General features: G+C 39.3%; 1 protein-coding gene across 1 annotated transcript; it reads left to right on the top strand.

Moving 5' to 3' along the window:
- Positions 1–355: 355 nt before the first annotated feature.
- On the top strand, positions 356–15,400 carry SHCBP1 (SHC binding and spindle associated 1). The gene is made up of 13 exons (XM_051629784.1): positions 356–458; positions 1,611–1,781; positions 2,312–2,427; positions 3,327–3,535; positions 4,360–4,452; positions 5,274–5,507; positions 5,609–5,777; positions 7,059–7,179; positions 10,092–10,223; positions 11,163–11,281; positions 12,034–12,120; positions 12,464–12,605; positions 13,356–15,400. Exons 1-13 carry the CDS (start codon positions 356–358, stop codon positions 13,676–13,678), a joined length of 2,019 nt encoding a protein of 672 aa, XP_051485744.1. The 3' UTR covers positions 13,679–15,400.
- Positions 15,401–16,133: the final 733 nt, after the last annotated feature.

Raw genomic sequence — 16,133 nt, 5'->3', positions numbered from 1 at the left:
AGAGCTCTGTTTTGAAGAGGCGCTGCCCATCCTCGCCGGCCCTTCTGTGTTCGTCCAAGCAGACCCGGCCCCGTTACCGGTTTGCTTCTGACTGACGGGCGGAAGTTTTTAAGCGTTCTTTTCCGTTCCCGACCTCTCCGGCTGCCGCCTGACTCCAGAGCCAGCCCTGCCAGCCTGCAGGGGAGCGGGAGCGCCCGGCTCTGGGTCGCCCCGCCGCGGGTGACGAGCAACGGCCCGGCCCGGCCCCGGCGCCCCGGCCAATCAGCGCGGCGGCCGCCGGTGACGGCGCCGGGGCTGGGGACGGGGCCGGGAAGTTTGAAATTTCAGCGGGCGGAGCCGCGCGCGGGCGGGTACCATGGCCGAACCGGGACCGGCGGGGCCGCAGCCGAGCGGCCCGGCTCTGCTGCCGGCCCTGAGCAGCGCCGGCCCGCGGGAGCGCGCCGAGGAGGGGAAGCCAGGTAGGGGGGCCCTACGGGCCGGCGCGCCCCGGTTCCGCCGCCGCTCGGAAGGGAGAGGCGAGCCCCGGGAAGGCCGCGGGAAGGGGTGCGCGGTTTGCCCGGGGCGGCTCTGCAGCCGCGGCTCAGCGCTCCCCGTTCCTGAGGCTGCGAGGACCCGGCTGGGAATGGTGCCCTGCGAGTGAACGTAGGGGTGTCTTTGGAAACAAACGCAGTAAAGCAAAATATTTTTTTTTCTTATTGATTATCAACTCCTGGCGTGTGTCTCAGGTGCGTAACGCAGGTATTTAAACCAGCCTGCAGGATCATGTATGTTTGGAACAGAGGAAAAACGCTTTCCTGGCAGCAGCTCCCCTGCCCAGTGTTGGAATATTGGTACTTAGAGTATCTACCGAGTATCATTGCTCAGCACCAGGTCGTTGTTGGTGTGTGCTTATAAGCTTACAGTTTGTAAACTGAGAAACTGAATACAACGAAGAGAAAGCTGAATACAACGTGGCTTGTTCTGGAAGCTGTGAGGTGCTCTGGAATGCATCGTGTGGCTTGTACAGTGTTTTGCTGTCATAGCTGCTGGATTTGATCATGGGTGTGTAGGAGAAAAATTCTTAATTGCAGTGTATGTGCAACATAGCTACAGGTTTTTACAGGAATCTTTTGAAGTATTTAATAAATCATGCTTGATTAGGATCACCTGATTTCCTTTCTTTGCATGTTACTACAACAGCTCTGTTACAAAGAAAAGTTATATTGTCAAAGCAATTGTATTTGGCTCGTACACTGGTTCGGATTTTTGTTTTGTTTGAGTTTTGCACCACATATATAAGAATTTTAATAATTTGAGGTCAAAACTGCTAGCTTTCATAATACATCCTGAAATCTTACATATAGAACAAATGAAATGAACATGTAACTGCAGTTCAGGGCAGGTGGCAACAAATAGATCTTGTCTGGGGACCAGCTGAATGTTCTGAAGAAGAGAGCACATAACCAAGTAAGATCGTCTCTTCACCAAGGATAACTTAGGGTTTGTTGTAGAAAGCAGGTTCATGATAGAACTTGGGCTGAGCCAGAATTCTTTGGGAATAGAGGAGTGAGTGATGATTGCATTGAACTGACAGTTTGTGGGGGTTGCTTTGTTCTCACTCCTCTCCACAGATCTGGTCCAGGAAGATGATAATTCTGGTAGTGATTATGGCAGTCGTGACAAACCAGGGTCTGCTTTAGGAAGGACTGTGCCAGATGGGAATGTGCTTTTTCCAGATATTTTCCGCACTGATCATCTTTTGTTTTATGAGCGATTTAAAGCTTACCAGGATTACATCTTGGGTAAGTAATTTCTTAGTAGAAAAAGAATGTGTCTTCAGGTCTCTTGTAGTGACTGTTTAAATGATCCAGTTTAAATTTAATCAATTCCGTATTAAACTGTGAGACACTTTCAATAACACAGACTAGAGAAGATGTAGTGCACTGCCATGGCTTTTGCTGAAACCTCAGCTGCTCTAGTTTGGGGATAAGGAGGCAGTGGTTTTAAAATAAGTAAATAAAATCTGAATAATTGAAAGGAAAAGGTGCTAATATAAAATAAGGCACAGGTTAGCTGTTTAATGCCACTGGCTCTGAAACCTTCAGTACCTGGAAGGTTGAGTACTGGATCACTTCTTCCAGAGAAGCACAAAACAGATGACTGTCCAGCTCTCTCAGTATTGACAGAGCAAAAGATGTTCGTGAGCAAAACAGAATGAGGTCGAATTTTATATGTGGTAGAGGAACACTTCTGCTTTATTGACATTAATTTTTTAATGATTTGGGGGACTTTCTTTTCTTGCATAAATGTACTGTCTTCAATTTCTTTTTAGCTGACTGCAAAGCTTCTGAGGTGAAAGAATTCACAGCTGAATACCTGGAGAAGGTCCTTGAGCCATGTGGATGGCAGGCAGTCTGGCACACTAATGTGTTTGAGGTCCTTGTTGAGGTAAATGGAATGCAGTTGCTCAGGCATTTGTCTCCAATTAGTATAATTTACCTCTGTTAGAGACAGATTGTTTCTCTATGAAGTTTATGAGCTGGTAGAAAATAGTAATGTTTTCGTAGCTAATTGCCACTGATGGCTAGAGCAATAGGAATTTTTTTCAAAGGGCTCCTTGCTTGAAACTAGAAGGGGGAACACCAACTGAGTGTTAGTGAGCTGTGCAGTAGAACTCTGTGGGCACAGTGAAGTTCTTCCTTTTAATGCACCTTTAATGCTCAGTAGCTCTTCCACATTGCATACTCCTGTCATAGACCTACAGAGGGTTACTGGTTTGGGATACTCCTTTTCTAGGCCTCTCAGTGTCCCAGTTGTGCATCTTTGTGCAACACCTTGGGTGTTCAAACTTCCAGTTCTGTTACATGTTTGAAGAGGGAAAATCTTTGAACTCCCTCAGTTTTTCAGCCCAGATAGTGACTAGGGCTTTCAGTGGCCCAGACTAAGTCTTTGGATTGTGTCTTGTGGGCACTTTCAAAAATGAGCCCCAAAGGAGTCCCTAAGAACTGTAAGACAGCGATTTGTTTGAGTCTTAGGATACTGCTTTTGCCCCGTTTTTAAAACAAAACAGAACAGGGAAGCAGCTTACTGGCCATTTATGAGCATTATGAGGGATTTGAATGAAGTTTTGAATGTGGAAAAGGCTCTAGATCTGTGGTTCTGAGAAACTTAATTCTGGGGTTATCACTTCAGCTGAATAGATTGTCTTTCCTGTACTATGCAACCTGCATTGGTTTGTGTGGTCAATGGACACTTGCAGTATGGCCTGCTGATTATGCATGTCATGTTAGGCTTCCTTTGCTGTGTCTGAAGTTCTGAGAAATCTTAAGAACTGTTTGTTCCAACAGGTTGTTGATGTGGAGTACACAGCTCTGAAAGCAGTTGTGAAACTCAGTGAGCCTTTCCTGTGTGAGTCACGGGATAGCACCTTTACCTTGGAGTGCGTGCAGGAAATCTTGGAGCTGAAGGAGCGTAAGATACCACTGCAGGCACTGTGGGTTGTGTATGATGAGTCAGGAGAGTTTGACCAGACAGCACTAGCTGTAGAGCATGTCAGGTAGGAAAATGCATAAGGTTTAGCTGTCAGTCTTCTTTCTGTGTCAAAAGCAGGGACTCTAGTGCAGTGTTCCTTTCTCTTTTTGTGAATTTTGTCCTTTTTTTTGCCCCATTCTTCTCGTCTCCCCATTTTGCCTCCTCCCCGAAATTTGCTCTTTATTCTTCAAGTGTCTGGTCACATCTTTATTCTTCTATTTCTTTCTTTGTTGTCTCTCTGTCTCTTTTCCATCTTCCTTGCTTTCATGTACTACATGCTGTTTGAAAGCTGTCTACAAATAGGCAATAGAACTGGACAAAAAAGCTAAACTAGGATGAATGACCCTCCTGTCTAGAAAACGAATCTTTTCAGAAGTGGTGAGTATGGAAGGAAAAGGAGAGAAGAGACACATTCTGTTGAAAATTACTCAGTAGTGGAGATGGAAGCTTGAATGATGGAGGTGACAAACTCCTTGTCAAAAAGAAAGCTTATCTGAAGGATGCCTTGCCAAAACCAAACAACCAAAAAAAAGGATCTTAATTGTGTAAGCCTTGATTTCAAATGCAGCTTTTAGCTGTTTAGTATCTTTTGATGAAAGTGGGCCTCAGGCTATTATGAATTTTGAACTTAGATACACAACAAAACTCTTTATGCAGGTAAACAATAGACAAAAAAGATAATTTCTGTGTATGCAAAATAGTTTACAGGACAGTAACATGGAATTGGAGAGAGGTGACACTTTGAGATGAATTCTCAAAATGGTTATATTTGTTTTTTCAGTGCTGTTGTCTCTGCTCAGGTATATGTGGCTTCTGTTGAGTGATTAAATGCTTACTTTCCTTCAAAAGGTTCTTCTACCAGTGCATCTGGAGGACTTGGGATGAGGAGGAGGAGGATGATTTTGATTACTTTGTGCGATGTGTTGAGCCTCGACTGAGATTGTAAGTGCACCTTTGATATTATTGGGGTAGAACCACAGGAAAGGGTGATGTGGGAATTGTGAGACACAACTAGATTTAGGAAAAGTCCCATTCACTAGCAAATGAAAGCAAAGCCTGTTCTAGAAGCGTTCACTGTCTGATGCTCAGCATTTTGTATGGAAAGAGGATGCAACTGAGGTAGCCACTTGATTTCTGAATACTCAGTTTTCCCCTGTAATCCTTGACCTTCCATCAGATGGCACTCCAAACCCAGCTATAGCCTTCTTCAAACTGCAGGCATATGAATTGTAATCCTAATTAAAGCTACTGGGGGATGCTCAAGTACCTCTGGGCATACTGAAACTGAGTGTAAACAAAAACTTGTAAATTGGTCATGCTGAATGAGGAATGTGTGTATTTCTTTCCCTAGTGGTATTAGTAGATTGTTGCTAATAAAGATTTAACATTATAACATTTGTCTTTAATTTCAGACATCAGTTTTTCTAATAGATGCTTAAAAATAGATTAATTTTGATATATGATTACCTTCTAAATTCTTAATATTTTTTTATAGTTGTTCTTATGTCTCTGTCATAGAGTGAGGTTCTGTTAGTTGTGTAGTAAAAGGTTTCAAGGTGGATGTGCAACTATTTAGAAAGCAATATGTTTTTGTTCAGATTTTTGGTTTTACTGCTTTCAAAAGAAATTGAGAAGTGTTCATATATATTGCGGAGAATCTTGACTAAAGTACTGGTGCACAGCTCCTCAGGTTCTTTCCAGGTTTCTGTTTTATCTTTCAAAACTAAATGCAAAATGTACTGATCCTTTTCTCTGAATTGCAGGCATTATGACATCCTTGAGCACCGTGTGCCTTCTGGACTTGTAGCCGACTACCAGAACTTGTTGTCTCAATGTGAAGAGCTTTACAAAAAGTTTTTAGATGTGAGGAACAGCATATCAAGCAGTGGTTCAGATTCAGAAACAGAAAATGTCTCTATGGTGGAAGGACTAAAATTGTATGAGAAAATAGAACACTTAAAACAAAAGCTGAAACTAATTGAGAATCCTCTGCTGAGGTACTTAGTGGGTTTGTGCAAGGAAGAGGGTCATATGGGAAACTGCACTTGGATGTTCTTTACTGAGGAAAGAAATGATGGCTTTGTTGCTCTTGTTTCAGGTATGTGTTTGGTTACCAAAAATACAGTGGTCTCCAAGCTAAAGGACTGAGACCAACAGGTACCAAGATCACTCATGTTGTATCCTCAACCATGATGTCAAGTCTGCTGCAGTCACTGATAAGGGACAAACTTTGCCCTGAATCTTGTGGTGAAGAACTAGAAATACAGGTACAGTAACAGGAGTTACCTGTCTGCTAATACTTTTTTCTCTTCAAGAAACAATGTGGAAGAATACATTAATTTATCTTGTGTAAGATACTACATTTGCACAGTGTTATTTTTTGTCAGTTCAAAAAAAGCACAGTAATCTAAACATTAAGGTAAGACTGGATGATACAAATAATTGCTTTTAATTCACTTGTCTGCTGAGTACTCAGTACCAGCAGTTTCTTTCTGTGTATAGGAAATAATGAGGTAGACCTTCTGTAATAATTCTACAATGAAGCATGTTAAGGCTTATATTTATAAAACCTGTATTTATAATAAATACTTATATTTAGTTTTGAAATACCTGTATCTTTTGAAGCGACTGATAATGATCTAGAGTTTGAAGAGAAATGTAATTCTGTTGCTTCAGTTCTGTGTAGGACATACATTTAGAGCACTTATGTTTAGTTCTAGTGAATTCACACACGACTTGCCACTTCAGCACTTAAGAACAGTCTGGCTTCCTTGGGCCCAAATGAAATTGCTTGCTGCATTCTGATCAAGTTTATGAATTACAGATGGCCAAAATGGAGCCACAGGGAAGATCCTAGATTAACTTTTGGACTATAAATCAGATTTTCTGTCTTGGCAATTGAAAAATGTTCTCACTGTGCTTAACTTGGAATTTGCTGGGAAGCAATAAATGTGCGATTTTTCTGTACTATTTGTTATCCTTCCATACAGAATCCCCCAGTAATATTTGTGAAGAATGTCACCCTGCCCTCTTTGGGGAGATAAAGGACCATGTGGACCCCATATTTGCCTCTGTAATATCTAAACGCTATTTTTAGATGACTTGCATCAGGAGTGAAGGGTTATGTCAGTGTTCGGCTCAGATCTATTTTCTGAGTTGTTTGTGTTTCTTTTCTTTCTGTAATCTCTTTCTTCAGTAATTCAAGGCATGTCACTTAAGGCACAATTCAATTGTTGGCCTGGAACCAAGGCAGTATTGAAGTTTGCTTTACTCTTGCATATGCTCTTCCATCTGTGTCTCTGGCCTCTTTTTCTTTTAGGGGAATGGACACGTCACAAGCCTCAAAGGAGTGTTTCAAGGCTTCATTTGTCCAAAGAGTGCTATGATTCTTGAATTCAAAGTAGAAATTGTGTATTACTGGTGCTGTTTAAAAGGGTTTATTTTAAACAAAATAGCAACATTTAATTGGAAATCAAGCTTTAAGGGCATAAATGCATCCGTTTTTTTTGCATACTTCAGGAGCTGACTATATTGTTTGTCTTTTACAGTTTCACAATGATCCACTGGCAGCTGTAAATGCCTGTTATGAAGGAGACACAGTCATCATCTGTCCTGGTCATTATGTTGTAGATGGTGTCTTCTGCATTGCTGATTCAGTTGAACTAGAAGGTAGAAGGTTTTCTTGCATAAAGGTCCTTAAACCAAAGTAAAGGGAGTGTCTTAAACTAACTCTGCATAAGGATTTACTTTCTGCAGAGTTTGGCTGGAGCATTTGTTTTTTTCTTCACAGAGTTCCTATTTCTGCTTGTAGAGCCATGTCTCATGCACAATGGAGTAAGTTGTTGAATTAGTCACAGTTACTTTGCAAATAAACTGAAAATTTTGCTAATTAACAGCAAATTAATAATTTCCTCCTATTTGTATGAACAAATCCTATTTATGAACATAATGGGGAGCATTAAACAGAAACATGAAGGACTTGATTTTTTTTTTTTTTTTTAATCTAGGAAGCACAAAAGTAATTCTGAGAGGCTTCAGTTTTTAGAGGCAATAAGTTAAGAGTACTTGAGAGATGTCGTTGTTCTTTGCATGTCTTAATCTGCTCCAGAGGTGTGCTCTGAGACTCACTGCCAGTGTAGCACTGATGAACACAGAGGGAAGGAGCCAAAGGCTCTTAGAGCTTAGTTTACTGGCACTTGCTGCATGTCAGCAATGTGTGGGAGGTCTGCCAATGTGAATCTGCGTTATGTGAAGCGTATGGGCAGAGGAAGGAGCTGTTGATTTAACATGTATTTGTTCTGTAGAAACAGACACAGCATATGTGACTCCATTTTTCTTGGAAAACATTTGTTTGAAGTACTTCTGCTTTGTCTAGGATATGTTTCTCTTCCTCACAATTCTTGATTTCAGTGTAGTTCCTTTGCTTTAGGCATGCACACTCTGTTGCAATGTAATATTCATATCACTGGGGCTTGTGCAGTTGTTCAGATACTTAGTTAACTTATCTTGTGTATGTTTGATTTATACAGATATGCATGCTGATAGATAATGCACCTGCAGGCTAAAGACCCTCAATAAAGTGCTTTATTTATCTGCAAGAATGATGTTGTTCTAAAATTGTATCAAGTGGTATTTACTTTCTAGCTTTGAGGAAACAGTAATACAAATGGTGCAAAGGATGAGCTGCTCTGTTTTAAGGAGCAAGGCATATAAATAAGTATCTTTAGTATGAACCACCTTCTTAATAATGAGGAAGTGTTGGGGTATTTAATCTTGTATGGACTCCTGTTAAAGTAAGTTTCTATAGCAGTAGTAGCAGCCAAGAATGTTTGAAGTAGGAGCATCAAGAAAGATTTTCCTGGCACTAATCTGAGCAGCTGGGCATTTTGGTGGCTTTCTTGGGGTGAAGGGGTGACTCATCAAAGATGTAATATCACTTTTCTTAGTGGAGTTTTTTGGTTTTTTTTTCCAGCCACTGTGCAAGTCAGTACTAAGTTTGGAAGTATGATAATTAGAAAGTCAGGGATAAATAAAAACTTAAAAGGACTAAATAAGGTTAAACCAGTAGCAGCTGCAGGAAGTCATGTTAAGGATAACTTTAACACTTGATAAAAATGTGTAGCAAAGGCACCTAAGAACTTCCATTCTGCTTATATAGTAGCTGATCAAGGTGGATGGGAACCTGCAGCATCAGCACATCTAATATCTGTGATCAGTTACTGGCTGCCAATTGCCTTTAGCAGTCACTTAGCTTACAGGCAGGGCATGCAGCCATGGCTATGCTGTGTAGTCAACACCACTTGACAGCAGGTGACTCTTTCCTCTCTGTTCCTTGTCTTGTCACCAACTTCCTTCTTACTCCTAAAGCTACTACTTTGGAGGTGAAGTGTACAACAAGCTAAAAGCGTGGAAAGAAATAACTGCAGGTAGCCTGTAGGACAATTATTCCTAAAACTCTTGCCTTGGATAATAACCTCTCTCTGTAGTGATATGAAGTTAAGCTAGATCTGTCACTTGCTGTCCTGTGGTGCTCTCTTTTTATGTACGGGAAGTAAACTGCCCCATGCCACCTTCTCCCCAGAGATGACCATACATCAGTAGCAGTGGGAAAGGATTTCTGGATAGTATATTTTGTTGAAGTATCAATCACTTAACTTTGCATTAAACCTGCTGTCTTTCAAACTTTCTACCAACTCTTGTTCAAAGGTTTTCTTTTTTTAACGTTTCTACTTGCACATGATTTATTTATGTGCTTGGTTAAAAGCTAGCATCTTGCTCAGGCACTTCTTATCTGAGTTGGTTTGTGCTTTCAGAAAATGGTAGGACTCATGTGGCTTTAATAGACGTTGCATTATTGCTTTCCTTACCATGATTCTTGTCAGTGACAAGCAATAAAAGCTTTACATGCTCATAAATTTTCCTGTAAGTGGTTGAATGCTGACAACTGTGGATAGCTTTAGTAAATCAATGCTGGCATATGCTTGTGAAAGTTTCTTTTTAATCTGAATTAATCTGGAAGCCCAGGTAATACAGTAACATTATATTTAGACCCAAGTTTCATATAAATAGTTAAGTTGAGTGAACGTTACTGACAACACAAAGTCCTTTGCACTTGCTTCCTTGTATTGTGGTGGTTACTGCTTTTTCCCCTTGTGCTTTTTGGAACCTCTGCCTGCTCTGGTGAACTTCTGTACTTTGAAAGCAGAATGCAGGTGCCCATGTGTCCTTGGTTACTGCATCTCCCTTCCCTGTTGTATCTTTTGGGAGTGATAACTTTGGCCATGGCAAATGGGAGCTCAGTGACCCTTTTGTTCAATTGTCTAAAATAATTTTGCATTTTATTGTCATTTAAGTAGAGTAACTTTTGAGTTTGGTTTTCAGTGTCAGTACCTTGGTATAGATAAGATGTAAGGTCATTGGGTGGAAAATCCTGTTTAAGATATTAGACATAAAATTTTAATCTTCCATATTTAATTTAAATGTCTGTTATGTACTGAGCTGTTAACTGTTAGCTGTTAACTTAGCTGTTAATGACTGTTAACAGTTATTAATCAAACTTGCATTTTTACCTCTGCTTTAAGGCTATGGCCTGCCAGATGATATAGTGATAGAAAAACGAGGGGAAGGAGACAACTTTGTTGACTGTACAGGAGCCAATGTCAGGATCTCCAGTTTGAAGTTAGTGCAACATGATGCTGTGGAGGGGATTTTAAGTAAGTACAAAAGTGTCTTGAACTTTTTGTGAATCTTTGAGAATTTACTGTTGGAATCAAAGCTGGGATCCAGTATTAGAGTTTACTAGTTTTAATAAAACGTTATAGAGAGTAGCTCTACAGGAATAAATATCAAGGCTTCGTTGTTTTTTTTTTGTTTGTTTGTTTTTTTTAACTTACAGTGTGGCTGTCAAAATAACTTCTGCTTTTTGTACTTTTAAGCTATTGGGGCTCTTGCATTTTATTCTATTTGGATAAGATCATTTGACTTAATAACTTTTCTGCTGTTAAGGCAACCTTACTGACTGCTGCATAGCCTAAGCCAGGGTACCTGGAACAAGAAAAAATTCCTCTTTTCACAAAAGAACCCCCATGGCAATATTCAGTTGTGGTTGAACCCAGCCAGCTCTCCACTGAGGAATGTCATGGGCTGCAGAAGTAGCCTAGAACTGTGCTGGCAGCACATTCAAACTGAGACTCAAATAATTCTAAGTTGTATCCAATGAGTTTATTTGCTGTGGCCTTCTGTCTTTGCAGAAGGTGCTAATTAATACTTTGCTTCAACAGACATTTGGTTTTCAACATGCTAAAATGTTTATTAGCACCTCTATAAATGTATTTAATATCTTATTAATTCAGAAGTCTCTTAGGTCTGTAATGAAATTAATAATTGCTGTCACTATTTAAAAAAAAAGTCAAAAACCCTCTAAGTCTAATCTCTGACTAATGCTCCCTTGCAGCAGTGTTCCTGCTCACACCAGAAAAATAGCATGAGGTCAAACTATGCATGAGCAAATCAGTAAAATGAACCCGAAGTGGATAAAATGAAAATAGTAATTTTATCACACAGCAAAAATGTTACAAGTCCATCTATCTGTAGAAGGGGTTTACCTTTGCATAACTGGTTCATTTAACAACATTTGTTTTCTGTGTACGTAGATGTCCATTATGGGAAAACCACCCTGGAGAATTGTGTGTTACAGTGTGAAACTACAGGCATAACAGTCCGAATATCAGCTGAGCTAGTAATGAAAAATTCAGATCTTTATGGTGCTAAGGTACTAACACATCCTTATCTCTAGCTTATTTTCTAAATTAAAAGAAAGGTTTACATTTGGAAATAATAGTCAGTAATGGGATGACCTCTGTTGCTCTTGAGAGAACCTTTACAAATTAATTCTGGAGAGATATGTGTTACTAAGTTTAAGAGACTGGTCCCAGGGGTCTTGTAGCCTCTAATAGTGTCCAGTGAAGTGTCTTATGCTGATTTGTCTGTGATGATATGAAAATGATGTAGTAGTAACAAGGGACATCCATGAAATAACTGCTGCTGCTTTGCTGGACTCATTGTCCTGCAATATATTAAAAGTGATTTTCTATTTTCTCTGCCCATAAATAATTTTCTCATTAAACCTTGCATTTGTTCTGTAAATGAAATGCCCTTTTTGCTCACCTTGTCCATTGGTTCCTACAGAAAGGTGATAAACACAGAACTGAACTCTCATTTGAACATTTTGAAGAGCGATGGGTCTTTGTGTGTTGAGGTGAATGACTCAAGAACAAGAAAGTAATGCAAGACTGTGCACTTCCTTGTTAGCAGAGCTTTTATGGACTGGTGGCAATAATAGGGGGGCTTCAACCTTGGGTATAGCTGCTTAAGTTAGTTAATAAAGCTGTGAAGCTGGCATAGTGATAAAATTTTGCATTGTGCAAACTGGTTGGTAAACACAAAGATCTACAAAGGAGTTGCCAAGTTAAATTGGAAATATGCTTAAACTATTTGTGAGCTGCCACCAATTTTATCTTGTAGGGTGCTGGTGTGGAAATATATCCTGGCAGTACATGCACCCTGTTAGGCAATGGCATACACCACTGCAAGGAGGGAATACTTATAAAGGTCAGTTCAAGGCAAAAGGTATTTGTTTTTCAAAAGCTTATAGCTGCTAGAATTAATGCAAATAATTGGCGTTTATGTTGGCTTATAAACTTGCTGCTTTATGGTATAACTCTTGTATGTCACGTATGATGATGATCGTACTTGCCTGCCTTGGATATGCTCACCAAAGCCGTATACTTGTTTTATTTCTTATCTGCCAGAAAGAAAATGCCTTTTGCAATGTCACTTGCATAGGCAAATAATAAATTCTAGTTGATATGTAGACCTAATTCTACCTAAAACTGGAATATTTTGCATCCTTTAGCTGGACATAACATGTTGGATTTCCATTTCTTTGCTGTAGAACTTCTTAGATGAACATTATGACATCCCCAAGATAACCATGGTTAATAATATGATCCATAATAATGAAGGATATGGTGTGGTCCTGGTTAGACCAACAGTGACCTCTGATCTAAAGGATGCTTCAGCAGAGAGAACAAAAGGTATTTTTCTCTTCCTAGAAGAAACTCCTAAAACTAGTAAATCTAGTATACGCAGGTTTTTTGATTGCATAATTCATAATAAAATCTTTTAAATATTCTAATAATGTCTACATTGACTTAGCTGAAATACATCTCCACAACTCTCTGAACACTGGAATTTCCTAAAACATTAATTTGCTGCCCTTGAATACTGTGAATGTCTGTGCTTGATGGTGTGTGTGCACTTTGATTGCCAAGTCCGTAGCAGCCTGATCTGTGCACCTGCTAAGCAGAGCCCATAGGACTGGTGGCCAACTTGGGTCATACAGAAACAGGAGTGCAACCAGCAAGAAAGCAGAAACGGCTTCTCTTACAGCTCTTCTGGTTCATGATAATTCTCTGCTTGTATTTTCTTTTGTGCATTATAGTTGAGACATGCTCCCAGCACAGAATTAGTTCTCTGTGGTAAATAAAATATGACAGCTGTGTTTCTCATATTATGTCTTAGTGAAGAACTGTCATTGAGTACAACGTGTAAACCCACTGTAATTTTGTCTAACATCACTTGGCAACTTGAAGTCATCTCAAGAAGAAACTTTTCTTAAGCATCTTAGACTGCATTTGGAATATGTGGCTGTCACTAAGTATTTATCCAAAAAGAGAGTGGGAAGAGGTAAAAAATGTGAAGCCTGAAGAAAATTTAATTCCAGGAGCTTTGAATTATTTGACTGTTTTGTGTGGCTGTTGACATTTTCTTGTTTCCTGACTTAGGGAATACACAGCCTGCCCAGTCAAGTGATGGGACAGCCTGTGTAGAGGGCTTCAGGCAAGAAGAGCTACCTGGATGTGTAACTGATGAGTTGGAGCTTTATGAGCATGGTGTGATTTGTGAACAAACTGATGGCAATTGCAAAATTGCAGATGAGCTTGGGGCTATATCTGCAAAGAAGAGCCAGATGCACAAGAAAAGACTGAGTGAACTGGGAATCACAGAAGCTGATGACAACTTAATGTCACAGGAAATGTTTGTTTCTATTGTGGGCAATCAGTTTAAATGGAATGGGAAAGGAAGTTTTGGTACCTTTCTTTTCTGACCACCCTGACTCCTGATGGCATTGCAATGGGAGATTTGCACAAGCTTTTGTTTTCACTGCTGTTTTCCAAGGAGTTAACCTGTTCTATTAGCCTTTCATAATATTACTAAAATGTGACAGATATTTATTAATAGTATATGTATTGCATGTGGAAACTTTGCTTCCTTGCTGCAAGTATAGATAATATGGTAGAAAAATGGAAGTCTAATGTGGAGATTGTACATGTATTCTGCTAATCTATGTGTTGCTTCTTTGCTACCTCTGAATTTTTTTAGTATATTTATTTAACTTCTCATTGTAAAAAGAAAAATCTTCAAAGAATGAAAATATAGGTAGGGTTCATCATGAAAGAGTGGACAACAGATGTGCAGCAATTGGTGATACATCTTCTTCCATGTTTTTTTTTAAAGTGTCATTAGACTGCAGCTGACACCTATCCTCTAAGAGACTGAAATACTTTTAAATTTTTGCATTAACCAGAAGCTAGTGAAATGCTCCTCCTTAGGAATGCAGTGATTTCCTGCCATGTTTCATGCCTGAATGAATTTCTAGAAAACTTAGCATTTGAAAGAGTAACATCATTCAGTCTTCTATATATTTTTGTGCCCAGCTCTTTACTTGCAACAGCTACCAGTGCCTCTGCACCTTTTCCTTAGGCAGGACAGCGTCTAAGCTCCATTAATCTGAATAAAGAAGGGGAAAAAAATAGTCTTTCTGTCTTTTAGTGGGATTCATACTATAGATTTCAGTGCATTATTATGCACTGAATAATTCAGTGCATTATTGTAAAATTTTTAAAACTCCTTACAACTTGTAGCACCTGAGGTTTTGGAAGTGAATGGGAAATGTTAAAAATTTTCACTGTGATTTCATCAGCCCACAGTTGTGGAACATTGACTAAAACAAAAGCACTTCAGTGGCTCACTGTTACACTTTATTAGATTTTACCTGAGGGAGAAATTGGAAGGACTGCCTGACTGAGGACTCTTCCTTCTCAGTGCCTCTTATTTTTAATTACAAGAGATGCCTTCTTCAAACTTCTGTACTGTCTTCAGGAGTTGTAGGTTAATTTTTGAACTGTTGCATGAAATGTATGTAGGAAAATACTAACTCGTAAGTGTTCCAGGGCATTTTATTAAACAGAATCAAATAGGAAGTTAGGAAAGGAAAGCATGTTGCTAGTTGACTTTGGAATAATTTCTGAAAGTAGCTTAGCAGGTGTATGCCTTAAGTAGAAATGAATGCATTGCCTAGAAGTGGATAGTCTGTTCCACAGACTTTTCACTCTAGCCATTCTTAAGCTGAGATGACAATCAAAATTCACTACAGTACATGATTTGTTTTCGTGTGAGCAGCTGATAGAAAGGACAAGAGAAAGTTGTCATTCACAAGCATTTGTTTTCATTATGTGAACCACAGAATTGATTGCAGCTTTTCTAGCCCACTGCTTCTGTTTTGTTCTACTCAGGTCACTTGACTTCAGGACAAACCTTTTGCATTTTCATGAACATAAATGCCATTGGAATATCTCAACATGCACAGATCCATAAATGTTTGTCATTAGTGACTGTAAAGAAATACTTGAGTCAACTGAAAGCCTTTGCTAAGACTGTCAGTAGTTCAGTATCTCAACCTATTCATCAGGTCACATGCCATGTTTTGTGCTTTGAATTATGCTTTTATTTCAAAAGTGTAATCTTTATTAATAATCATTATTAAAGGTCTGGGTCAAAAAAAAGTTTTGCGGTTCCTTCATCTTTTCAAAACTGTACTTCTGAGTGAGCTGCCTTCATGATGTGTAGGGAGCATTTCTTTCTCTTGCACTTGGTTGCAAGACTGGCCTGTCTTTTGAAAGCCTCTTCTTTTCCTTTATTGAATTTCAACTTTGCATTTTTGAAGATACCAAAAAAAAATGTAACTCTTTTGCTTTCAGTACCAGCACAGTTGTGCCTGTTCCTGTGCCAGATGCCAATGAGGATTCTATTGTGCAGGTTGTCAGTAAGTCAAGGAACAAGATGTGAAAAGATGAGGCTGCTAGTCCAACTTCCAGCCATTTCCTTTGTGCAGGAATTGTTTTATAAAATTGTGGTTAAATTTGTGATGACACTTGAACCTCGAGGGACTAATCTTTGAATGGAGCCTTCTCCTCTCAGAATTTTCTTCTCCATGTCATTTCTGTCACTGATATATGTAACTTTATTTTGCAGCTTTAATTCCCCTTTGAAGAGCAGAAGGAGAAAGGTTTAAATAGAAAGGGAAAACTGTTCATTAACACAAGGTTTGTACACTCAACTCAGAGTGATGCATTTTGTTAGTGGATTATATGTTTGAAATTATAAATTCAGTTTGTCATCTGTAAATATTATTCCTAAATTTTCTTTTTTCTTAAATTTTAAATTTTTCTTAACTTTCTTTTTTTTTTTTTCTTAAAAGTACTTGATATTATAGCAATGAC

This window comes from Apus apus, chromosome 11 (genome assembly GCF_020740795.1).
Source record: "Apus apus isolate bApuApu2 chromosome 11, bApuApu2.pri.cur, whole genome shotgun sequence".
NCBI lineage: Eukaryota > Metazoa > Chordata > Aves > Apodiformes > Apodidae > Apus > Apus apus.
This window is presented reverse-complemented; position numbering and strand designations above follow the sequence as displayed.